A 27,776-nucleotide genomic window follows, 5' to 3' on the forward strand; every position below is an offset into this window, starting at 1 on the left:
GTCGTAGATGCCACGTACAATTTTGTTTGGAGACGGGCTATCACTTGCAACGTGCGATGACCGTAGGAACCGTACTTGTATCTTATGATAATCATGCAAAAAACGTGCGTTTGCCGTGCAAATGAAAGTAATAACATTCACGTCGTAGGTCACTTGTACTTCTTTTTCTTTAGACATGTACTGAAATAAATCTACCGTAAGCAGGTGGGTATTAAAACGTCCAAAGAACTCGAAGAGAAAGAAGACTATTATTCTGTATTTGCTGCTTTCGTGAATAGACTAGCTACCCTAGACGACACAAATAAAGAGTGTTTTGAACACATAATTCATCTTTCGTATCTACTACCAACAAAGATATAAAAAAATCTCTGAAATCTTAAAGAAATTTTGCGAAAAAATCTAATTTCAACGAATTAATTATCAAATGATAATTTTCCTGCACAATGTCATATCTTTGACAGCTGTTGCATTTTTGTTAATTATTTCTCTAACTTTACAATATCTTCGTAAAAACTTTGACGAAACGTTTTATTAAAAGTAAAAATCCACAAAGAATTACAGTGAACTTTGCTTTTACAAATGTTAATATTAAAAGAGTCACACAATTTACACTTCAATCATTTTGAAAATCAAAGCCTACAAATTATTTTAAGGTATTCAGATTTTAATATCATTATGAAAACAAATTTTAAAATTTTTAATGGTCATAAGAGATATTCAATATTCTTAAAACGGAGTTAGTATTTGTTAATAAACAAAATTATCATGCTCACGAAAATTACTAGCATAACAGCTTTCTGAGAGTTTCATTAAATCTGTGTGCCCAAGTCCTTCAACAACTTCCTTAAGTAGGATTCATAGAAGCTTTGATTGAATTTTGATAAATGGTAAAACTGTCAATTCTTTTAACCTTATGGGGATGTTTTTAATAAACATTTTTTATATCTAACTTGTTTATGGACGATTCGCACGCACCACGAGCATTTGGTATACGCATGACGTAAGTATGACGTACGTGTACTGTACGTTTCATTGATATGTTAATGGTGAGCACAGGCGACTTCCATTTAACGTACGTGTAACGCAAAGGACACGTGAGATCCCTTACGTCATTCGTGCAAGTCAAATCGTATGCTTATTTTACGGGTTCCTTGAGTGAAGCGCAAGTGCAACGTACATTTTCAGATCTCGCAAGGAAACCGTGTTGATTGTTTGGCAAGTCCAACAGCCACCGTGCGTATTTTGCAAAATTGTAAGATGTACTTGCGTGTCTCGCAAGATTTTAATTAAAATCCACCCGTAGACCATCCGTAGAAGCACGTGCAACCAGTTGTGACTAAGGCTTAAGATATCGCTGCTACATTTTGAAGATATCAGTTCAGTATGCATAGCATTGAACCAGGGAAAAAACTGTATTATTGTCTGCCTTTGCAATAGAAAAGTACAATAGCTGCTCGGATTTGAAGACAGTTTCATCTTCTTATAGACTATTATATAAAAATGTTACTAATTACAGGGTTGACAAAAATCGAGAAAAAATGTTCAGGACATATATACATCATTAAAATATAAAAACGATAAAAAATTGTAAACAGTATAAAACAGAGTATACGCAATAAAAACACAATAAAATATAGAATGTATCATATACATACAGGAAGATATATATGATATATGTAAAAAAGGAAGACTACTCGTACGGGACATTTATATTCCATTTAGTGATTTCCATGATTTAAAAAAAAAATCGAATTTTTATACCCATTACCCATTAGATAAATGATATATCAGTATCAAATAAATGATATTCGTATTGACAATAAATAATATATATATATATATATATATATATATATATATATATATATATATATATATATATCGGCCATGTTGGCTCTTAAGACAGTAATGCACAATTTTGTATAAATGTCTGAAGAGCCGACATGGCTGAAAGGCTATTATTTAATATGGACGGTCGCATTCTGTTTTATTTATTTCAGTATATATATTATAAACTAATATTGCAAGTTGTATTTTTCACAGTTTAATTTTCTTTCTTTTAAGCACGCAGATTAAACAAAAATAAGTATTCTGGCAAAACTTTGTTAAGTAAAGTGATCACGAATTTAGGAAAAATGTGTATTATTCCGGTTTTTTTTTCATTTTCACAATACATTAGTAAGGCATTTCTATTAGTCAACCAAAAATTTAAGTGTAAGTCGTTAAGTTATGAGCGAGATAAAGAGCTTACAAGTATCTGTTATGAATGCAAACCCCAGGCCATGTTTTTGTTCAGATTTTGAATGTAGACAAGAAAATTCATGGTTTATTTAAGAAATAAATTTAATAATATTTCTATTGATCGACGAATGAAAGGAAAAATGGTCCGGGAAACTTCATCAATGCGCGTAGCATAGTCATCTGTTAATATTTTCAGAATTATTTTGAAGGCGTTGTTTACAGCCGTTATATGTTATAAACTTTGGAGTTATTTTAGGGCCTTTTCCTGGCACTTTGACATAAATTTGATTAAAATTAAGCAATTGATTATGGAGAAGAAGATGCAAATGTAAAATTTAGTGACAACAACGAAAATAACGACAACAGATACTTGTAACGAACACACTTTGATCAGGTAAATTCACATCAGTCCAGATAAGCTAAAAAGTAAAACTTTTAGAAATGAAATGATATTTTATTTAATTTGATTGAAGTTTGATTGAAGCAGTCCCCTTTTCCTTTTCGTCTGACAGGTTTCGATAGGAGGTCATCTTCATATATACGACCTTTACCTCTGACTAATAAGGGACGGGATTTAACTGATTTAGAAAAAAAATCTATTGAACTCTTCAAATGGAGATAAAAAAATAAATTGTTGATTTTTTTCTGTAACCTCTGGCATTGATGAATTACACCTCTAATTAAAAACATCTCTGTGATTAATTGGTATGTTTAGTTTCTATGCAAATATAAGTATTGCGTGAATGTGACCTCTTATCAATGCTTGTCAGAGACTGAAGATTTCTTCGGTTGTATCGTGAAGTATTTATGATATTTACTGAATTTAATGTTATCTCAAATAGTCGAATCTGACGAAAAATATAGCAGCAATCAGCTTTCTTTTTCACTGTCTCATAATGTTTGGATATTTAAAGAATATTATATCATAATACTCCCATTTTTCAGTGCTTTTGTCTGAGATAACATTATGAATGGATTTTGTATCATACCGTCCAATAAATTCAAATAAGGTATTGTTGGGGCACAATCAGGGTTTGAAAAAGTAAAAGAAATGAAAATCACATAAATAATGTGGATTCATAATCATTTGTGAGAAACCAGTGTTCGTGGCTTTCGAAAATAACATACATCCCCATGAACAAAAGTACAAGCATATGTTTAATATTTATGTAGGAAATAGAACTTTATACCAACGAAATTACGTCCCAAAGAACCAGAAAAATTTTGGCTACACTCGAACATTGACTATCACGAATAAAAAGGATTTAGCAGTATGTAAATATTCGAATATATAATCTTACAATTGATAAAAATTATATATGTAATGAAAAGTAATTCTTTTAATATTATGATGTGATAATATCGGTTGGAGCATAATCAAATCAATCAGAAAGACCCCGGGCTTTATTGGATTCGACCAAGCTCACACAAATAGATCCCCCCATTTCATTTATAGGCGCTTCCCTATGAGCTTTGGTCTTATATCTGATGACACGTATGATACAAGCACAGATACAAACTGCAAAGGAAAACCCCGCAGTAATCCCGACAATTATTTGAAATTCTCTGAAATAAAAACAAAAAATAATCGAAAATATCCTTGAAGTAAAGAAAAAAGACAATGTTATATCTATATTTAAATAGGTTCATCAGTATCAGAAAAAATAGTTTACGGTATTCAAATTTGTAAGGATAATTTTGATCTTACCTAGAGTGTGATTCGTCAGTGGTTGATGTTTCATGATATTTCATAGTTGTTTTAGAATAAATAATCCCACTCAAGGACACAAGCTGATAACAATTAGGATCTGTGTTAACAATGATAATAGAAATACATGAAATGCCATTCATAATTGGGTATATATCAATTTTAATACATTTGTTGTATTTAATTTTAAATACATAAACACTTGCATTCATGTCATTTCTGTTTTGAACCGAATTTCACACACTACAAATGTTTGATTTATGAAATAATTATTAATGTTTAAATAAAATATGACTTATAATAGCCAGTTTGGAATATAATAATATAAATCGATTCCCTGTGCATTAATGCCAAAAATTAGGGAAAATGATTATTTGGCAAGGTAAATTGTAAATCTGTATTGAAATACCGGAAATTTAGACTTTTTAGAAAATAAGGATTTCTGTCATAAAACTGTTTAATACCACATGACCAGAATCATAGACTAATATCAAATATGCAGTGTATGCAATATCATTAGAGAATTATCATAGCATTCTAAAACATTAAAATTAAAGTTTGAAATGAACAACTAATTTTCTTATTGAACTAGTTATCAAACATTGCTATCGGAAATAGTTAATTTACAAAATGTACATTACATTTAATATTTATTCGTTTGATGAGATGTTGGCGCTTCTGATTGGGTGAACAATTTCTTTGATATCTGCATCAATAAAATTTGCCGGATCTACTTTTCACAACTGTTCTGATCTAACACTATTAATAGAACGGGAATTTCCAAAATAAACACTGTCAACAAAATGTAAAGTTGTGTCTATTTAATTGTCAACGAACGAAATACAACTTAATAAACATAAAATAAATTGAAAGTTGAACCTTCAAAAATAAACAAAACACATTATTTAATTCACGAAATAAAAATAAATTAAACGTCTTCTCGCGATTTTGTCTGCTATGGATCAATGATCAACATTTACAACGAGGTTGGCTATTCCAGTTCCAGAAATAATTATAACTAGATGCTGTCATTAGACAGTAATACCCGCACCAAGTGTTTGCCCCTTAATAACACTGTTTTGTACCAGTTTAATTAAAAATGAAGGTCACATGCAAGCTTTTAATACATTTAAAAATTATAATTTTCATAACTGAAGGATGAGATCCCTTCCCATATGATAATGCACATGAGCAGCACTTTATGTGCCATTTGGGGTTGAACTGTTTGCAGTGAATTTTTCAGTTAATCAATAATCTAAACATTTCATGTCATAGAAAGTATAATGGTCTATATAATTATTACAAACAAAATTAAAAATTAAATTATGCCCCCCCCCCCCCCTCCCTGTGCGGTTGCCGGTTTTAGATTTGTTTTTGTGTGCCTACATGTACATCATCGTGTGCACAGATTTAGAGAAGGGGTGGGAGTGATGGGTCCAGACCCCCCTCCCCCCACGAAAATTCATTTATATCAATAGTAAAATTACCAAAAATACACCTTGGACCCCAATGCTCTTACAGACATGTAAACGCTCTAACCCATTGCGCTTCAATTTTAGGTAACATTATTTGGGGGGTAAATATTTAATTAATATTTAATATACTTTATTGTTTATCTCAATAGGAAGTATACATCACAATATGCAGGTGTCCTGCACCACCTTAAAGTTGTTATTTACCTAATAAAAAAGTGCAAGTGGATTTGAATAATAGGTCATAAAAATACATGCATGTTACAAATAACTGATCTTTGTCTGAAGTTACATACACAACACAGGTCTGCAGGTCTCATTAGCGGGTACTAGTTTTACCCAGCTCTTCGATTAGATTGGTTCACGTCTATACATACATGTATCATTGTATGTGTTTTTCATATGCAGAAAAGGATTAGTTAAGATCAGCTAAAGGAATTCATTATTGTGTTTTAATTGGATTATCATTATGATGTTGACCAATATAGGTAGGCATAATACATGTAGTAGCAGTAGCACAATATAAGGAGATGCCAGCATACATAAGTTCTACTTTCACTTTCTAAATGTGATCTCCCTTTGACAGCAAACTGTATCATCATCTTTTAGTATTTAAATAAGCTTATCATCGTTACATATCCTATCGTATTTGTAAAGTTTCCGTCATTTTAATTGCAAAAGTTATTTTTTTTCATTTGTCAGACTTGCACTATTGAGTTGACCCCATATATTGACCCTGTATAAACAATTCTGTATCAAATTTGTGTATTACATGTAATTAAGTGTTGACACTTATCATTTTTATCTGCGTAATAATAGGAAGGATGGAGTATTTCTTTCTTAATGTATTATAATACATCAAATGCAATGTAGGTCATGACCTTATGGGACTGTTCTGACCCCACGAAACTGGAAAATACAAAATATCTTCTTATGTCATAATGATGCATCAAATGGTGTAAAGTACATTAATGACCCCCAGATGTTGTCTTTACCCCCCCCCCCCCCCCCCCCTTCATGAAATAGGAAATGATGATACACTATATTTTGTTAACTTCTGAGATCCTCATCCTTAAAGAATATAATTTATTCTTGCTCTTTGTGTCATTGTGCGTAAAATTGTATATAGGTCAGGAAATCATGACCCCACTGTAAATACTCTGAAAGTTCGTCTATGCGGACTACCTTTGTCTGTCGATGAATCGGCCGTCGTCGAGCTACTTGATAAGTTAGGAGCAAAGTTGAAAAGCAAGATATTGTATGAAAAAATAAGACACCCGGTAACAAACAAAATGACTAGCGTACTTAATGGAAATAGATTCATGTACTTAGAACCCCTTGAAAACGGCAAAGTTCTGCCTCGTGTTAACTATTGCGCTGGCATACGCTGCATGTTATTTCACTACGGTCAGTCCAAACCTCAGCGGAATCTCACCTGTACTCAGTGCTGGGACACCGGACACACAAGAAATTTTTGCAAAACCGAACCCCGTTGTAAAGTCTGCAAAACACCCGGCCACAAACCAGGTGACTCAAGGTGCTCCTCCTATCAAATTCAGGAAAGTGTTATAGCCTTCAATGGTGAAAATAACATTTTGTCAAATTTTTACCCATGTGAGCTCAACATCTTCGGAGTCCGCAGAGCATGCATTCCAATATGCAAAATCATTACGATGCGAGGACCTAGAGGCTGCCTAGTCCATCCAAGAGGCTAAAGACGCTCTCTCCGCCAAACGCATCGGAGACAAAGTGCGGATAAATGAGCAGTGGACTGAATCGTGTGAAAATGTTATGACCGAAATTATAGAAAATAAATGTGTCCAAGTTGAGAGGTTCAGGGAAAAGCTCAGGTCTGTTAAGAAAAACACATTGTTTGCCGAGTCAACATTCAACGACAAATGGGGGACAGGGCTGGATAAAGCTGGTACAGAAAACACAAAAGCTTCTGACTGGCCTTGTCCTAAAAGAAGGATAGATTATGTACTATTAAATGAAAATATATATCGTAAATTTGGTGGATTAATAATCAGGAAAATTCCTGGCACTCATTCTAAAGGAAATCGCATGTCTGACCATAGGTTTTTAAAATTTCACCTGAACTTATCATGTGAAAAAAGAGGCCCAGGCTACTGGAAGTTAAATGTGTCAAATATAGAAAACGATAAATATAACAAGGAGATTCATAAAATCATTGATAATTTAGATAACTCCTTGAACCAAGTCGACAAATGGGAATGTATTAAACGTAAGATAAAAGAATTTTCTTTTAATTTTTCGAAATATCAACAGAGATCAATTAAGAAACGGAAAAAGGAAATTGAGAAAGAAATTGAAAATATAGAAACTAGTAAAACTGAGGAATTCGATTATAAAAAGCTTAAACAGTTAGAAGCAGAATTAGATTCTATTTATGATAAACAATCAAAAGGTGCACATATTAGATCTAAAGCAAAGTGGGTAGAAAATGGCGAAAAAAACACATCATATTTTCTAAATTTAGAAAAGCAACATCAATTATCAAACGTAATAACGGAACTTTTTACTTCAAACAATGAAAAAAGTCATAATACCAATTCAATTATGGGGGAAATGTTTAAATTTTACCAGAGCTTATACGCAAGTAAAAACATTGATAATAAAATAATTGATGATTACTTATCTGAAATCAATGTACCAGTAATAAGTGAGGATAATAAACGTATGCTAGATAAATTTCCGACGTTCGAGGAATGTACAGAAGCTGTCAATAGTATGAAACACGATAAATCGCCTGGACTTGATGGATTACCAAGTGAATTCTATCAATGTTTTTGGAATGTAATTGGCCCTTATTTCTACGATGCTCTTAAAGATGCTCTTAAAGATATATATGAAAATAAAATGATGACATACACACAGCGGCAATCAGTAATATCGTTAGTGTTTAAGAAAGGAGAAAAGAATTCTTTAAAAAATTATCGTCCAATTAGTCTAACAAATACTGATTACAAAATCATAGCTTTTGTTTTTGCAAAAAGACTACAGAAGATCCTAAAAGACATAATCAATGATAACCAAACTGCATATATAAAAGGAAGATACATTGGAGAAAATGCCCGGCTTATATTAGATATATTTGAATTTTGCGAATCAGAAAACGTGGGGGGATTCTGTTATTTTTAGATTTTGAAAAAGCATTTGATTCGGTTGAATGGAATTTTCTTTTTAAAACTTTAAAAAAGTTTAATATCGGAAAAAGTTTTATTACATGGGCAAACATTTTGTATACAAATCCTATTTTTAAAATGAAAAACAACGGCTGGCTTTCAAAATCATGTTCAATGACAAGAGGAATAAGACAAGGATGTCCTTTATCAGCTCTCTTATTTCTTTTTGTTGCAGAAATATTGGCGACTAAAATTAAAAATCATCAAAACATAAATGGCATTAAAATAAATAACTATGAAATTAAATGTATACAACATGCAGATGATTTAACAGTGGCTTTGAACGACGAAATCTCAATGAAGAATACTTTAGATATTATTAAAGCATTCTGTGAATGTGCTGGGTCAAAAATTAATACTAATAAAACTGAATGCATATTATTAGGAGATATGAAAAACGAATTTGAAGAGCTTCATGGAATCAAAGTAACAAATAAAGCAATTAAATGTTTAGGTATTTATGTAGGCCATGATAAGGAAGAATGCTATAATAAAAATTGGATGAGAATTTATCATGACATGGAAAAACTATTTGAATCCTGGAAACGAAGAAAATTAACACTCTTTGGAAAAGCATGTATTATTCGGACTCTAGCTATTTCAAAACTTGTATATACTTCGTCAATACTTTGTCTTCCTGATAGCAATTTTATTAAAAGAATACAGAGATTGATTTTTAACTTCATTTGGGAAAAAACGGAAAGAATCAAACGAAATACTTTAATTGGAGACATAGCAAAAGGTGGATTTTCTATAGTAGACATAGATTGCAAGTTAAAATCATTAAAAGCAGCGTGGATTCCAAGATTACTTTACTCAAAAGGCATTCTATTTGATATTCTTAGTAACCAGTGTAAAAAACTTAATATCGATATACACTTTCTTTTAAAGTGCTCCACTACTAAAACAGAGACCTTGGATAGCATAAAATTACCCCTATTCTACAAAGAAATATTTTGTTGTTTTAATGAATGTAAACGTGAACTGCACTTTGAAAAAAGATCACCTGATGATATTTTACAACAACCAATATGGAATAATTGTAACTTAGTATATAAGGGAAACTCTGTTTTCTTCGAAAACTGTATTAAATCAGGAATACTATACATTAAAGACTTGTTTGACGACGAGGGTAACTTCAGACGATTAGAACATTATGCAAATATTATTAATAAATCTAACTGGTTATGTGAATACAAAATTCTTTTTCAAATAACTAAATCAATTCGAAGACTTTACTCATTCAGCAATGTAAACTTTATCAACATACAAAGCGTAATAAGTTTCAACTTCCCTCTGGGATATTACAACTTGACTGGTAAATCTAGTAATTTTTTCTATAAAAATCTCATTGAAAAAAAGTTTCAATTAATACTGCGTAAAGAATTTAAAATATACGATGAGAAGAGTTGGAAAAATATTTATGAATGCAAGATTAAAGATATAAAAGATAAACATGTAGCTGAATTCAGTTACAATCTTTTAAATAATATATTATGTAATAATGTATATGTGAGTAAATGGAAAAAAGATATATCAAATCAATGTGTACACTGTAAACAAATAGAAAATATAAAACATTTGCTTTTTGAATGTAACAATGTTAAAAACATATGGAATACTGTTAGTAGTTTATTGTCATTCAAAATACAATGGAAACATATTGTTATTGGTTTCTTCTATGAAAAAAGCGATACAACTAAATCTCTAAATTTACTTATCACTTATGTAGCTTATAGAATTTATAAACAAAAAATGCTTTGTAAATTGGATTCTATGAATGAAACTGAATGTATCATATATAATCATGTTAAAAAATCCACTTGTTTTTATGCCTCAGTTTTACGTTTTTTAAATGCAAATGCTGAGTGCAAGTTTTTTGAAAATCTGTCAAAGATGATGTGATATGTCTTATTATCATAGTGTAAAATATTCTATTATCCTAAAACTACTGAGAAGAGACCTGTCTTCCAGTAGAGCTGTCATAAAAGGGAGGATATGGACTGTAAAACAAGGTAGAACCTCCTTATAAGGACAGCAAACTCTTTTTGTCCATGATTTTTATATCATAATTATATAGACAACTACAGTGTAATATAGTAAACTGTTATATACCATGGATACATAGAGTCTGCCTATGTATCTCTACACCCAGAGACTATGTGATTGATAATGTTGTCTACCGGGTTAGGCAAGATACTACTTGTACATTTATTTAAATCTCTATACATTGCTAATTTAGCCTTATTTGTACACCATTTTTTTTACTTGCTTTATGAATCTATGCTAATTGTATATATATGTGTAATACACTGAAACATTATCTGTGGAATCTATGCAACTCTAAATACTCTTTAAAGTATTTTTTTCATAAGCAATATTTAATTAGATGACAAAAATAATAATCATAGTATCTTATTTAAGACAATGTGCTGTCTTGTAGATAGCTTATTAGAATTCTGTGCTTGAAGTTATTGTATACTTTGTTTGTTCTTGCAAATAAATTATCAAAAAAAAAAAGAAAAGAAAAAAAGACACTTGAAAATGTAAATGTTCACATATAAATTAAACAGAACACTGAAAAAAAAAAAAAAAAAAAAAAAAAAAAGTATATAGGTTATGCCCCCTTGGAGACACTCTGACATTCTAGAACTAGAAATAATAAAGTATTTTATCTTATTCATATGTAGTGTTTGATCCATGTGGGTAATTCCTAGCCTAATGAAGACACTGCTTTGTTTAGGAGAATTGCCCCAAATAGGCGAATACACATGCATATTACATTTTGTTTATAAATCTTAAAAATTGAATTAAGCAATTTCCAAAATGTTATTGTGCATCAGGAGAGAAAAAGCAATCAAGAAATGATTTAAAATTTGCTACTGTACACATGTAAGAAGTATAAAGAAAACTGAATCATTAGAACGAGGTAAGACTGGGGGTGGGGGGTGGGGGGGGGTGAATGTGGATCGAGTATAAACATTTATAATTTGAATCATTTATTGTTATTAATTTTAACTTGTCAATGAATACTAGTTATTGATCCCAAGGTAGAAATATGACCTCTGATCATATCTCAATAGATCATCTGTCAATTACGGTATACCAGTGTAATTTTTGTTTTGAAGAATAACATTTTTTACCAGTTTATAAAAGCTTTTAGACACCCAAATTATATTTTGATTTTAATAGATCATTCGACAATTAAGGGAGGGGGGGGGGGGCAGTTTATATTTGAGTTTGTTTGGGGGTGGGGGTTCCATATATATATATGTCATATATTGACAATTTTTTAATGTAATTCAAAATAAGACTAAGCCATACTACAGTCATTAATATGAGTAGTATAGAACAAAACACAAACTAATACATGTATATATATACATAGGAAGTATTCTAAAACATAGATGATTGATCTATATCTGGGTTCTTAAATTGAATCATATATCATGTACATATTATGTTATTCTATGGTTTCTTTGTTCAAGGCATTTCAGATGGTATTTAGGTCATGATCCCAAGTGCTCTTCCTGAAATTATCAAATGTTATAAAAACCATTGAGATCCCCACCTTAATCCAAAAATATTATTCCTCCTTAGGTCATGGCACATCAGATCATTATGGCATGTAAGTCATGACCCTAAGGAGTCATCCTGACCCCCTTAGAATCAGAAATTGTCAATTATTTTTAAATTATTGATGTTTGATGATCCTATCTCTATTTAATCTTTATTATTAAGTCTCCTGAATGAAATTTGGACACTTATTGTTTTTGTACGGTTCTTAATACATGAATTATTATTCTTCGTCTTCTTCTTTCCCGCTCTGAACTTGTTTCTCAGAGATGGGTGAACAGAATTGTACAAAACTCTAGGATATGATAGGCCTGCATATTTAGTTAGTTGTGCACCCTGGTTTGATTTTTCTCATTTTGGGTTAGACAACCACTTTTCGGGGGAAGGGGGGGGGGGGTCTAACATTGAACCTTGTACGAAGAATCTTAGACTATATTGTAAATGGTAGCTTGAAAACGGACAAAGATAATAATATAGGGTTTTCAAAACCATATATTGACTGTTACTGGCAATATATAGGGTTTATTAGATTTGACCCCTTGGGTCATCCCCACCCCCCAGGAATTTGAAATTACCATATATCTCAGAAACTGTTTTAATCATGATCCCTAAACCATATATATTCTTGTTTTTGATGTCAAGGGGCATCAACTGTTACGTAGGTCATGGGCCCTGTGGGTGATCCTGACCCCCTCAAACAAAAAGTCCCTTAATATCTTCAAAACAGTTGAGATCCCCACCCTTAAACCATATATATTCTGGTTCCTTGTGTCAAGAAGCATCAAACGGTATGTAGGTCATGGGCCGCGGTTGTGGTCATGGACCCCCCCCCCCCCCCCCCCCCGAACAGGAAGTGCACGAATATCTCGAAAATGGTTGAGATCCCCACCCCTTAACCATACATATTATTGATCCTTAAAGGGCATACAAAGGTATGTATGTAATGGGCATCAGGGTTAAATTTAATTTTTCAAAACCGTAATGCACATCTATGGAACAGTTCCTATCATATCCCAAGATATGATGTGTGTATTAATTAAATCATATCTTGGGATATGAGTTCTAGGATCTATGTTTTTTTGAAGTGATAAATGTCAATTTCATGCTACTTTTTGACTCCCTGGATGAAATTTAAATTTTTAAAACCTTTCTGCGCATCAATAGAACAGTCCCTATCATATACCAAAATATGATGTGTCTATCCATTAAATCATAAGAGGAGCTCTTGGATCTATGTTTTTTTTTGGATAAACGTCAATTTTCTGCTACTATTTGACTCCCTGGATGAAATTTAAATTTTTAAAACCTTATTGCACATCTATAGGACAGCTCCAATTATATCCCAAGAGATGACGTAGCTACTCCAAAAGTTGTAAGAGGAGTTCTTGGAACCACACTTTTTTGCAAAAATAACCCGTCATTTTTTGTTGCCCACTGATCCCCTTAATAAAAAAAAAATTCTGGAACCTGATCACACTTCAATATGACACCCCCAATCATATTCTAGAAGACCATTTGGCTAGTGCAAAAAAATGACGTTTTTGAAAACCAGTTTTTTTGTAAAAAATCGTCATTTTTCAGCCATTATATGACCCCCAGAACAAAATTGAAAATTCCGAAACCTTATTTCGCATCTATAGGATATCCTTAAACATATTCCACGAGATGATTTGTCTACTGTTGAAAATGTAGGAAAAGTTCGATGAAGACGGTTTTTTACTTGACCCCTAGGACTAACAGAGAATTTTTGAAACCTTTTTACAAAACAACATGATACCCCAAATCAAACTCAGTTTGCTGGTTTATAAGATGTAAGAGCAGTTTGAGAGAGTAAAAGTTTTCCGGTAAATTTTTCCTTTGAAACGTCGATCAAAAGAAAAATTCCTTTCTTAATAGAATTAACAACAAACTTCGTTATTCGTCCAAAAAATTAATTTAAGATACAGACAATTAAACAAATGTACATGTAACTTACCTCAAAAACATGAGGCAATTTCAGACTTAAGCCAAAAATTCAGTCAGTCATAAAAATTTTGTTTATCATAATATGAATATTGAAATTTTTAATTTAAACAACAATATTTTTTATTTTCAACTGTCTTTGTCTGTGATAACATTACGAATCAATTTTGAACCCTAAAACCCAATAACTTCATAAAACATGAAAGACACAAAACCGGCGTGTCGTATAGCATAACCGGGAAACGGTATTGGCTTGCCGCGTAAATATACATAGTGTACAAATTGGAAATAATATAAATACAAGTAATAAGAAATCATTCTTTGAATATTATGAGGTGATTATTTCGGTCGGATCGTGGTCAAATCTATTATAAAGCCCTTCAGGCTTTATTGGATTTGACCACACCCCGACCGAAATTATCACCTCATAATACTCAAAGAATGATTCCTTATTCCTTAATTATATCAAGATATATTGCGTTTAAAATGTGCCAGTATTTTCATTCAAAAGACATTTAGACAAGGTACAATTTTTGATTTTAGTTTAAGATCGCTTCATGATTCTGGGGTCTTGTCTATCAGCATGCGATCATGATACGGAATGTATTTTGCTGTAATATAAATTGTTACGTTACATTTGTAGGCAGTCGATGAACTATAGTGTTTGTCACATCTGGGAAATGTGTCGTTGCAGGGAGATGAATACTGTTCCTGAATTACTCCTCCTTGTAGATTAAACTCTACACAATGTCCTAAAAACCGTAAGCTTAAATTAATCAAAACATGCATTACTATAGAATTGCATACTTGGAAAAAAATATACAAAAAATGAGCAAAATGACTTAAAGTATATAAATGAGATACCAAAAATTATTCTTGAAGGGGCGCAAACTTCCAAAGTTTCATTTCTGTAACCGTTTAACACACAGTGGTATTGGAATTTTTCAGCACTTGAACAGTTTTGCTGTGATGCTATTTTGCTGCAATTTTTCTTCCAGGCAGCAATTTCCCATTCCTCTTTTGACGTTGGGCATGACCTTACAGATTCAGCGCTGTCGACGGCTTCTTGACAGTATCTTGATATTCCTTGAGATAGCTATTGTAAAAGTGGTCATGAAAGTGTAAACAATAAGTTATGATGCTAATGAATAACAATTTAATATCACTGTTGCATAAATTACCTGCATTAGCAACAAGACGTAGCCCATTAAAAGGTGGACGTTGTTCATTTTGCAATGCTAAAACAAAAAATGTCAAATTATTTCGCACAAAATTAAAACTTGTTGGTTTTATCTTTACCAAAATCGGACGAATGATGCATCTTGAAATGCTAATGCACTCGGCAGGCTTGGATGATGAATCACAGCAATAGGTTTCGGATAGATACTAAGAAAACTTCTCCTACCTCAATCAAACTTGTTTGGTGGATGCGATTGTTGATATATGGTATCTCTTTTATTACTATTCCTATAATATTGCATCATTTGAACAGTCTCATGAATAAATCGTATGAAATAATACTGTATCATATCATATCATAAAATAGCATTTATATGGTACATAATTTTTACATTTTAAACAATATCTTACATATTACTATAGATGCATATAATGCAATTTTATATGATACATTATCAAATCAAATACAATATAATATTGTATCTTATTATCTTTTACAAAATAATATTATATCGTGTGATGATACACAATGTCATATCATATCATATCATATCATCTGTTATCATATATTATTTTATTCAATACTGCATTGTATGATATGATATGGTTTTGTATAGTATGATAGATTTATGATAAATATTGTATCATACGATATAATATATAATTGTTAATATAACACGATACAATACTGTATTTTGCTCTGTAATATGATACAATAGAGTAATATACAATAATAATATAATATAATAAATACAATATATTGATACAATAATGTGTGGTTGACTTATTTTACTATAGATAATCAACTATGCTGGTTGGCCTAAAAAAGTGATGCTTTGTGTCGGTGAGCTCCGTAACCATGTTTACTATATAAAATCTGGTTTCCTAAGATGTAGTCTCGTGTTCCATGCTCATCTATGCGCCATTTATTAAGCGTTGATGATAGATGATAAATAACGCGTGCTATTTTTCTAAATGCACAACCGGGCGTATGTTACTTCTAATTACACTCAGTTCAAAACAAGTTGTCTAAACTTTTTAAACCTATAAGCTACCTTTAAGCCACCTTTAAGCCATTGAAAAATCTTTTAATTCAATATTGAGCTTAATTTTTACCAACAAAATGAATTAACTTTAAGATAGAAAATGTGTTAAAAATGGTTTTTGTTCTAGAAAAAAAAAATGAAAAAAAAAATTATTACAAAGCCCAAGACGAATATTGAACCCGGGACCCTCCGTTGACCACGGCAACTTATATCTTTTCCTTGGTTTTTATATCCTATAAATCAGAGGCTGTTTAATCAATGTTTCGAGTGTATTTTTTACTTGATAAGATTTTGATTTCCATTCAGTTTGTAACAATCAGTTATATCTATTTAATAAATTACATGCATGCATGTATTTAGAATGAAATACGGAACTTGGTCTTCAGTGAAAAAAAAATATATTATACCTAAATAGAAACCGTTAGGCTTACTTAGTACTTAGTTAATAAATTTAAACAGAGTAGATCTATAGCTAAATGAAGATGAAACTATTTCTTTCATTAAATGCATTGAAACTATTAGGGTATTAGTTCGACGCAATTTCCCGGTTTTCATGATCACGGCTCCGTTCACGTATGTATAAGTTTAATAATATTGATTATTATACATTTACTACAGATCTAGAATAACAAATGAAATGCAATAACGAATGAAATGATATGTGTTTATATATTTAATTGTATACATGAATTTTAAACTATTAATTCTATAACAAACAATATTATCAATTACCGGTGTCGTATGTACTGCATGTTGCAATTGCAAATGATGTATACATATACTTGTACATACAATTGTATGATGTGCTAGGCTGGGTATGTGACACATTAATCCTTATACATATGTTTAAATGATTAACCCCCATTTATGATCACCGGTACAATAATTAAATATACTCTAGATTTTACTCTTACATACATGTATCTTTAAATTGTAGACGTAAGATTTTTAAAACCCAGAGTTAGGAAATGATACTTTGAAAATGAATTACAAATGTAAATAAACTTTCATTTACTAGACTTATCGTATACACGTACATACTAAGATTCCAACGCCTAAGAAACCCTGACCAGCACCTGGGCACACGACACACCTGTTGTGTAGATCTTGTATATTCTGTGTTATTTCCATGGGTTTTCTTAAGTTGGACAAACAATAGACTTTAATTAGATATACACAAACGAGCAAAACTATGTCTAGACAAACAAAACAGTAATATCCTGCCCGATATAACAAAGGCAGTTGAGAGTCTTTTCATCTTTATTATATATCTACCAGATCTAGAAATTAGACTTAGAAATAATTAAAACTGAAAAAATACATATCTTATACCGATTATTAAATTAAATCATGCATTATTGGTTCATTTTTAAAAAAAAATTGTTTAATAACCGGATGAACTGAAAGAGAGAGAGAGAGAGAGAGAGAGAGATTGAGAGATTTGACTGATTAATTTATAATAGGAAACAAACATACTTTAATATAATTTTATTCGCAGATTTAGATACAGAGACTGCGCTCACCCCTACAATAATTTTGAAAAAAAAAAAAAATTATAAAGAACTTTATAACGGCAATATGTGGCCATTGGAGCGGTGTTGATGAAAGCAATCTGTGTTTAATGAAGCGACAAGTAAAACCGTCTGGAACACCCCTCCCCCTCCTTGGAAATTATATTATCACTTGGATCACCCCTCCCATCCCTATAACAGAGCTTTTGCATTTAATATATGTTTTAAGACGAATCTGTTCAGCTTGATCAAACTTGACTTAAAAGGAACTTAAAGATGGTGTAAAGACAACTTAAAGGGGGTGTAAATGCCATTTAAGGTGGCTTAAAGATGGCTTAAAGGTGACTTAAATAAGTTTGGACATTAAGGAACTATACGCTCAGCTTAAAGGTTACTTAAAGGTAGATTAAAGATTGTTTTTCACCCTGTGTAAAATCTCTTCATTCAATTGTTTACACGTAGCAGGGATATTCTTAAACCATTGATTTATAAACAGTCATTTAATTCAACCTAAGCTTTACAGCTGCCGATTATTTTAATAATTAATATTTTGATATTAATTAGTTTTGTTTCTCTAGTATCATATAGTGTCATCTAGTATCGACGGCATCTGTATAAAGGAAAAAGAAGCGGTTTTATTACTGTTTCAACAAAATTCACTTTTAACGTTAAGATAAAATCCCTGAGATGCAGATCGTGACGTTTAATTTGATTACGACGTCATATTCTATGAAGTACAGACAAGTGACCTTCTACACATCGCTGTGAAATCAATCGGGAAGTCTTAACATTCCCGCGAATTATCGGCAATTGTTGCTCAGGTGTGCGATGTGTGCCACTGGCAGGTTATTTGATTTTTTTTTATTGAAAGGCAATACCGTCTACTTGTCAATAATTTTTGAAAATTAGTGTAGAAAATAATCTGTCATAATTAGGATCATATAATGCATCGGTTGATTTGAAAAGTATAATCGCTTTCCTTTTTAGAGCGCTCTTTATAATTCTCTTTTCACAATATTTCTTGAATCGTGAATATCGGATTTTTTTAAAGTGATAGTTAAAAAACTGCGTTGGTACGAAGCTATCAAAACGAAAGTTATTTTGAATTCTTTATTTTATATTTTGAAGAATACTCGGTTCATATTATAAATAATTCAGACAAATTTGATTCTGTGCAAGGATAGCGATATGCACAGGGTTTCTGTATTTCCTGCAATTTTAATATTTCTTATTTTCAAAACGATAACAGCTTCATATTAATCATAATATAAGGAAACTCACTGAATTTAATTCATTCTTTGTTTTCTCTTTAGCAACTTATGTTTAAAAGTCAAACTTAGACCTCAAGTTCAACTGTATTAGAACTGATTTTCTTTAAAAAATATTTTCATACTTTGAACTTTATTGGTATAGGTCTTATGCGTTATCTTATAAAAGAAAAAAACATTTGGCACATATTAAATGCACAAAATTTAAGAATTATTTTTTGAAAACTCTTACATGCAATGGAAATCGTTATCTTCATACCTGATCTGTAAGATTTGTTGATAATTTGAACAGTTCTTACCTCACAATACTGAAAAGGAAATAGCTTAAGCCTGTCTCACACAGAACACACGGCTAATACGGTTGGCCACCCGTGTAAACCGTACATACAACCGAACCAACCTTGGCCTTATCCTACTTACACTCGGGCCATTCGAGTGTATCCGTGAAAGCCGTGTATGATTTTTTAAACTTTTAAAAAACTGGCACGGATGCCATGTCCGTGTATGATCATAGTAGCGATCGTACAAGACCGTGTGAGACCGTACGAGACCGTATATACAACTGCACATAAAGTCCATTCCACGAGTGAGCTAAACTGTGTCAATTTCGTATATAAATCGTATGGAATCGTGTGAAACCGTTCCCAAGTCCTACATCCAACAACCGGATAAACACTCGAATGTCACACGATCACCGTACGATTCACACGAGTGTACACACGGTTTTATACGACCAATACGGTTTCATACGATCGCCATACGACCAATACCTTTTTAGAACGAATTATACATGGTCAAGTACGACCAGACACGGTCTCTACGTATGTACAAAGCTCTTGTATGATCATACAGCACTCGAACACATCAGAACACAACTACCTGCTGACACCTTGAAACAACAGAGTACTTGCTACATAATGCCTCCAAAGAAGAAAAAAGTCCCCAAAAGAATCCCCACCATGGAAGATTCTCCCAGAGAGAATACAAAAAGGGCCACCAAGGCCCTCTGACCATTTCAACCTGTTGACCCTGTCGACCCTGATGAGCTGGAGGACCCACTGACACTACCTGACGAGATACCCAAAGATGCAGACTCGGATGCCAGCTCGATGGACCCTCCAGGAACTGCCGCACCCATGAAAAAGAGGTACATTTTACATTGCTTAAGATTTTTATTTATTTATATATTTATATTTTTTTTAATTTTTACATGTATATATGTAACATCGAGTAAATATTGATATCAATTGATCCTCAGTATGTAGATATTATTTTTGACAAATTGACAACTGTACTATAATTGTTTTAACTTAAATAAATTAACAGTATGTTTAATCAGTTTATGAATTTTGTTTTCTTTTGTCTAATTGCAGAACCATCCAGCGCATCACCCGAAAACTCACCGATGCCGAGGAAGTCGATGTGATAGAGTGGATCCAGGCTAACCCCAGTATTTTCAACAAGGCGCATGCTGATTACAAAAACACGAAGAAGCAATGTTGTAAAATTCATCGAATACTTGGCAACGAACTTGTATATCCGGTATTGCCCAATGTTGTAACAACCCCCCCCCCCCCCCCCCCCCCCCCCCCCCCGTCAACACCGTTAAATATAATGTCTCCTCAACCTAGACAATTTACGAGGGTATAATTCGCCCCTTCACAAAATTAGTTTCTCCAAAGAAAAAAAGCTACCCAGGTGCAGAAATTGAGTTTAAAGTTTAAGGCATTTATATCTTGCCGTGCAATTATGTACCCCAATGTATTGCCCCTGGCATTGTTATTGGAACTAACTTGAATCTCGACTAAATGGGGATGCTTTCGTACAAGTTACAACTTTTCTGGCCGATTTGTTTTGAGAAGATATTAAAATAATACATACTTTTACGTTAAATTTGACGACATTGGGCAAGCTTCAATAACAGATGATTTGATCGCCATTTCTGTTTTTCTGACTGATGGGCTTTTAAGAAAATTTCTTTTTTTATTTAATTAATTGCCTATAAATTTTGAATAAATCAAAACTCTCAATTTGAAAACGTTATTCAAATTAACAAACGTTAATCCCATTTTCCTAGGGATGGTTTGCGCCAAGTTAAAAATAGTCATTTTGTTCAGGAGAAGGTGTCAAATTATGACAAGTCTACAAACGGACGAATCGACAGATACTCAGACAGCGAACAAAAGGTGATAAGACAATTCTTTTGGGTTTTCAGCTTAGGTGACACTCGATTTTTTTTGTACATCGCTACAAATGGTTACAATGTGTATTTTTATTCCTGTCGTTCAATGAACTGTTTTGTTTCTTAGTTTCTCGGCGATGAATTTCACCTGACTTTAAACAAGCTTTGGAAAGGTGAAGGTTTGACACTGTCACTGAAGTATATAATAATAATATCGATTATATATTATAATCAGTGTTTGTTTTTTAAATACAAATTATTTCTATATTTAGACGGGTACTCCAAGGGAACCCCATACAGGCCACGTAATTAAATTAACCAATTGGGTATTATTATTCATCCGAGTTTAGCGGGCCTGCAGTGTTTGTGTTCTCTTTTTCAGTTCAGTAATTTTCCTTTAAATCTCTTATCGATGTTTACCTGGATTATTTGATTAATGCGCAGTGTGAAGTGATATGTGAACGTTTCATACTTTGACAATTTTCGATGTTTTGTGTGTTTTTATCGTAAGGAGTGCAGTGTGACTACGTGTGTTTTAAACTTTGATATAATTAGTAGCGATAAAGAAACATATCTAGACACATCTTAAAAGTGCTATTGTGAAACTGACTTACACATACTTGAAATGCCGCGAGGTGTTAGGAGAAACTTTGCATAAAAACCTGAGCAACGTGAGGTAAGCCATCTATTTTTCCCGTATCAGATGTGAACAGCCCATTGAACTAGACTATGGGCGTAATTAAGAAAAGAATTAACTGAACTCGGAATAAATGCTTCCAAAGGATTTAGCGTCGCAACAATGCGTCAACTTTAAAATTAAAATGTGAAAAACAACAACTTGACTCTAGAGCAACTCAAAAATCCGAGTTTTTCTCCTGTGCTGGGCGGAAATCCCGTCACAAAGAAAAACAATGTTTTGTTGTAGACTTTACAGACAATGGCGCAATCCTGTGCAGCGTTACAACAGAGAGTAAACACGACATTAAACGAGGGGGGGGGGGGGGGGGGTGACTCGCTGATGTCAAGGAAGATAACCCCTTAAGAAAATTTGCGGACCAATTCAACTCCGAGGGAAACCTGGAATATTGTTTATAAACACAAGTGTCTCGTCAAAAGACGTGGGAAACGTTGACCATTTATCAGCGGAGATTAGGAAACAATTGAAAAGGGAAGAAATTCATTTGTGTTTATTATTGATACCTGCATACTGAACTTCTAAGAAAGAACAAGAAAAAGCTGATAAACGGTTCAATAGAAACCAAAAAATCAGCTAGTTTATTAATGCCTTCTGCAGGTTCAAAAGAATTATGTGCACAACATACCCATGGAGACAACAAGATTTGGTTCACATTTATAGAAGTTCTCAATGTGTGACCATCTAAGTTTTTCTAGTACCACAAACTGTATTCAGCTAAATGTGCTATCGCTCTTAAACAGAATCAAATTCTAATTAATATGAGCAAGGGTGTTGGCAAAATCATGAAGGGCGTGGTTGCAGGGGCTGAAGTTAGCAAATGTAATTTTGCTATGTATTATAATCAGTGTTTATTTTCCAATTAATGTTTTACTAGTAGTGACTAAATTTGGAACTTAACCTTTTCCGGCTGTGTTATGATAAATAAACGATTATTGCTTTTTTATTAGAATGACTTGACTACCCTCTGTGAATATTGTACTCCTAGAGTACCCAAATTATCATGTTGTCCTAAAACCGCAATTATTGTTCATGTTCATGATAAATAAACGATTATTGCTTTTTTATTAGTATGACTTGACTACACTCTGTGAATATTGTACTCCTAGAGTACCCAAATTATCATGTTGTCCTAAAACCGCAATTATTGTTCATGTTTTATGATTCTAGTTGTCATGATTATCATCTTTTCCGTTTATCCGTTTATACATATTATATAGCAAAAATGATACAAAACGTCGATGCTTTATAATGTGCATTTGCATATAAATCATTAACATATTTGGGGAGGGGGAGTTATCAAAATGTCCATAAATTGACAGTCGAAAAACAACATAAAGCAACGATACAAAGATAAATCTGAGAATAATATACATACATATGGACGTGAACCATAAGCGCTTGAAGTAAAACAACATTATATTGCAATCCTATACTTTAATAATAGCAAGGTTCGTCACGGTCGTCATTTTAATTTTTGTTTGCATCGGTGTTGTATAGCATTTTTCCCCATAGTAGTCCTCTCCTCAGAAAACTGACTAATACATAGTAGTCTTTTTCCTGGGGGTGGATGGATGGATTGGAGTAGACTTTCCCCCATAGAAGGATTTTTTCTCCCCTACATTTTAGATTCAGAATTTAGAAATATATTTATGGAAAGGCATTTGACATTAAACTTTAAATCAATGCTTTGCACTTACCGAAATTGCATAACCTTCATGCAAATGCACACGTCTTTGTCGACAAATTACTTAATATGTTTTACAATACAATGTTTTGATTTGGTTCATATGAAATACAAAGAACTTTACCAATTATTTGCTAAATGTACATGCATATGGGATGACAGATAATCGTTGCGTGCTGCCTGTTTTAGATTTTTGAGACTTGGCTGGATTTAATCAACTGTGCATTGGGTCGAACAATACCAAGGTTAGATATAAAATCTCAAATTTATGTAACTTTACCACAAACCAAAGGAGAATACACAGAATTCACATGAAGACAAGGACAATCCCAAAAATTAAGTGAATGAGGCAGCTTTATTCTTAGACACAAAGTTATCAATTTTATTTGTATGTTAGATGTATTACAGTTATATTATGATAATCCAAACATATCTTTCTTTTATAAAAATTCTCCTTTCCACCTAATACTAATGTTTTTGGACCACGAATATTTAAATATTTTAATATACTAAGCTTGACCAAACAATGATTATTTGCTATTGTTGTTTTCCATCTGAGAAACTCTAAGCAAGCATAGTGAAATATAGTTGGCAACTTTGACCTTATAATATTAACACCATTTTCTGAAAGGGCAACATATAATTTGGGACTTAGCATACTATACTGGAACTTAGATAAATTATTTGCCGTTTATAGATTTTTATTTTCTTATTCAGACTAAACTAATTCTGAAAAACTGGAGGTTTTCCTTCCGTAGTTTTGGCATTTATTTTGTTCTATATGAAGACTAAAGTACAAGACACAAGACAGATTTAAAGATAAAGTTTGCATGCAGAAGATGTCCTTTGACATAGATTCGTATCAAAATTGTTTTAAAATGTCCCCAAGTACGAAATGTAAGCCTTAAAAAAATATTTCAAATTAGCCTGCTCTTTATGCTAATCAGACATATCGTATTCAGATATTAACAATAGACTGCGAAAACCAAGGTCGTTTGTTTGATTAGCTTGGTGAGATATTGAAGAGACTATTTTTTTTAAAATGAATTACAAATACCTAGGCTCAAACAAAATTTTAAGTCTAGTGTATAAGGTCATTGTTGCAAAAAATCCTTTCGATTATATTTTTCCCGTTGAAATACGAGACGGGTGATTTTAAGGTAAAATGTTCTTGGGGAATTCGAATAGAAGCACTGCAATTTTAAAAAATAATAATGATAAATTGATAAACTAGAAGTATCACGCAAATGCAAGTAATAACTTCGTTATTTCCCATTTTTGGGGTTTTCCAGTTTCTTATTATCTAATTTTGTCCTCATAAGTAAAAGTCGGTGTTTACAAGCCAAATGAATTATTACCGACCGGCACACTTTTTCTTCTTTTGCTCTGTATGTTTTTTTTTTTTACAAAAATACTCTTGATTATATTGTCGAGGAAAATAAGTCAGGCTCTTGAATTGTCCCCGTGAATTATTTTTCATTAGGCGTTGATATTTGACTTGAGTTTTGTATGTCTATAAGGGTCATTTTCATGTTGATATGTTATAGTTCTCCTCATAAGCAATTGTTGGTTTCACCGTTAGATACTGTTGAGAGGCAAGCTATTATTATTTTATTGATGCGATGTTGAATTGAAAAACGTCATTTTCTCCGCACTTAACGCACAAGTTGCTGCAAGGTTTTGTGATGGATGATCAAACCAGTAAGAAAATTAAGTTGCGTTGATTGCTTTGCTTTAATTCAACGTTTCTATAACTGCTCATTTTAGTCCAGCCTGTCGTTCTTTGTGTTCTGTTAAGTAGGAGCTATTGTGTGTCATTTCTATTTTTTTGGCCAATTGACCGATGATTGCATCTCGGAAATGTGAAAGTCTGAACAGTTACTTTGCATTGCCGTTTTTGTTAAACAACGAATCATGAAGACTCTTTGTCTGAGTACGATTTGATATACAAGTAGTTATCTATATAAATAGTGTACAAATATTTATTAATTATGGCAACTTTTTGGTTGAAAAAGTATTTTATAACGAGTGTGCAAATTCCAATTAGCCGAGTGGAAAACTTTTAAATTTGCGAATTGATCTTAATGTATACAGTAAAACACGGTTATAGCGAACACGCATATAATAAATTGACGCTTACAGCGAAGTGAATTTCATTCCCCAAGTCTCTATTTCATGTTGTAGACTTGACGGATATAACGAATTACGCTTATAACAAAGTTAACTTACCCGTCCCTGGGACTTCGTTATTAGCGTGTTTTACTGTATTTTGAAATGATTTTATTATTTTGGTTATACATTCTACATGCAAGTGCAAACAAATTTAAGAGAAAAAAAATCTAAGGTAACAATTCCAATCATAAAAAAATTCATGTACCTCAGATATTAATTTGAACGATCGAAAATTTCTTTATTTTTCTCATTACAGAAGTGTATTTTTTTTGTACAGTTGCAGGTTACAAATGCTTCAAATTGCTTTTTGCTATCAAATATTTATATAAACAAGTGATCCAATGTAACAATGGTGTTAAAGTCATTCCAAAAAGATATTCACTACAGCGGATAATTTCAGGGCATGTTGTTATTTTTAGCGGAATCACGTAACCAACAATAGATGAGAGGAGGGAATAAAAAGCACGATTTAAATGCAGTGGATGTGACATATCAACAAAAATATGATATGATGTAAGTTAAACAAAATCCAATTTAATATAAGATTCATAAACATCTGATAAATCTCTGATAATGTGAAAAAGTTTTCATTTGTCGAGATAAAAACAAAGTAATATTAAAATTGATAAACATCACTAATGAATTATTTTAAAAAGAAAAATTACGGTTAAATGTTTTTTAACTATGGTTTTCTATAATAAAAATCATTTCAGGAAAGTAACCATCAAATTGAAGTATTACTTCCAAACCACTAGATGTAGCCGATACAAACTGGAAGTTTCCTCAATGTTCAAAAAGATTAGAATTTCTCAATGTCTTGTAGTTTAAATCGGTATTTTTACAAAGAGTTAATCCATGAATATATCCAGAAGTTTATGAAAGATATCAAATCAAACTTGACACTAGTTTTGATATCTTGTTTAGTTGGATCAAGGTTAAATCATTGTTATTATGGTCTCATTACAAGGCTTGTGTATGTTTTTGTTTCTAAAGAGAAATAACCTCGACAAAACGTTAACCAGTAAAGAATCTGTTACAGAAATGAACATATGTCCCGATAACTGGAATGATATATATCTTACATGCATGAATACATAATCAAAAGAAATGACTTTTTCATATGAATTATGTTAGTAAAGTCACCAATAATCTATACAGCAATGTATTTAAATATTGAATATAGTATTATCATGAAGACAAGAAAAGCATTACGTACAGTTTTGATAATATTTACTTTACCTGATTTACTTTTAGTCACAAAAGGGCTCTCTTCAAACTCCAATAAATGTTATGTAACAAACTACTAAATTAATCTGTCATTTTTTAGAGTATTAGTGTACAGTTGTGCGTGATAGAATGAAGATGAATACAATTTCTTAAATATATTCTGGGGCTTAGAATCACATATCCTATTCAAATGTTTTTGGACATACACGTGGTTTTGATGAGGTCATTGTATATTGACAATACATGCGTTCTTCATATTCATTGGATGCTCCCTATAGATCTTAAACCTCAGTGATGTATATCAGACATCAATGACACCTAAATCATTTAAAGTACATCCATTTGTACTGTGTCTTTAAACCACAATTACAAATTTAAGATTACGCGGGTATGATAAGGCAACTCTCAGCGATCAAATTCCTCTGATCGATATGACGTCACAATAAGCAGCATGATGTCATATTTTACTCAGAAACATGTCGATTTTAACTTTATCTCTGGTTTAAATTATAATAACTAAGGCCAGCATTTTTTTATTTTAATATTTACGAAATATTTTTCAAATTATTTGGTGAGGAGGAGGGAAAAAAAATAAAAATAAAATTGAAAAATTTGTCCGTCAAGAAAAAAAATGAAAATAAAACA

At 32.1% G+C, this 27,776-nt stretch overlaps 1 protein-coding gene across 1 annotated transcript; it reads right to left on the bottom strand.

The window, feature by feature from the left end:
* Positions 1–1,828: 1,828 nt before the first annotated feature.
* Positions 1,829–27,274, bottom strand: LOC105328165 (uncharacterized). The gene is made up of 6 exons (XM_066070353.1): positions 27,144–27,274; positions 15,347–15,403; positions 15,030–15,261; positions 14,801–14,917; positions 3,950–4,049; positions 1,829–3,807 (listed from the first exon to the last, which is right to left on the bottom strand). The coding sequence occupies exons 2-6, from the start codon at positions 15,392–15,394 to the stop codon at positions 3,624–3,626; spliced, it is 681 nt and encodes a 226-aa protein (XP_065926425.1). The 5' UTR covers positions 15,395–15,403; positions 27,144–27,274; the 3' UTR covers positions 1,829–3,623.
* Positions 27,275–27,776: the final 502 nt, after the last annotated feature.

This window comes from Magallana gigas, chromosome 1, assembly GCF_963853765.1.
Source record: "Magallana gigas chromosome 1, xbMagGiga1.1, whole genome shotgun sequence".
Lineage (NCBI taxonomy): Eukaryota > Metazoa > Mollusca > Bivalvia > Ostreida > Ostreidae > Magallana > Magallana gigas.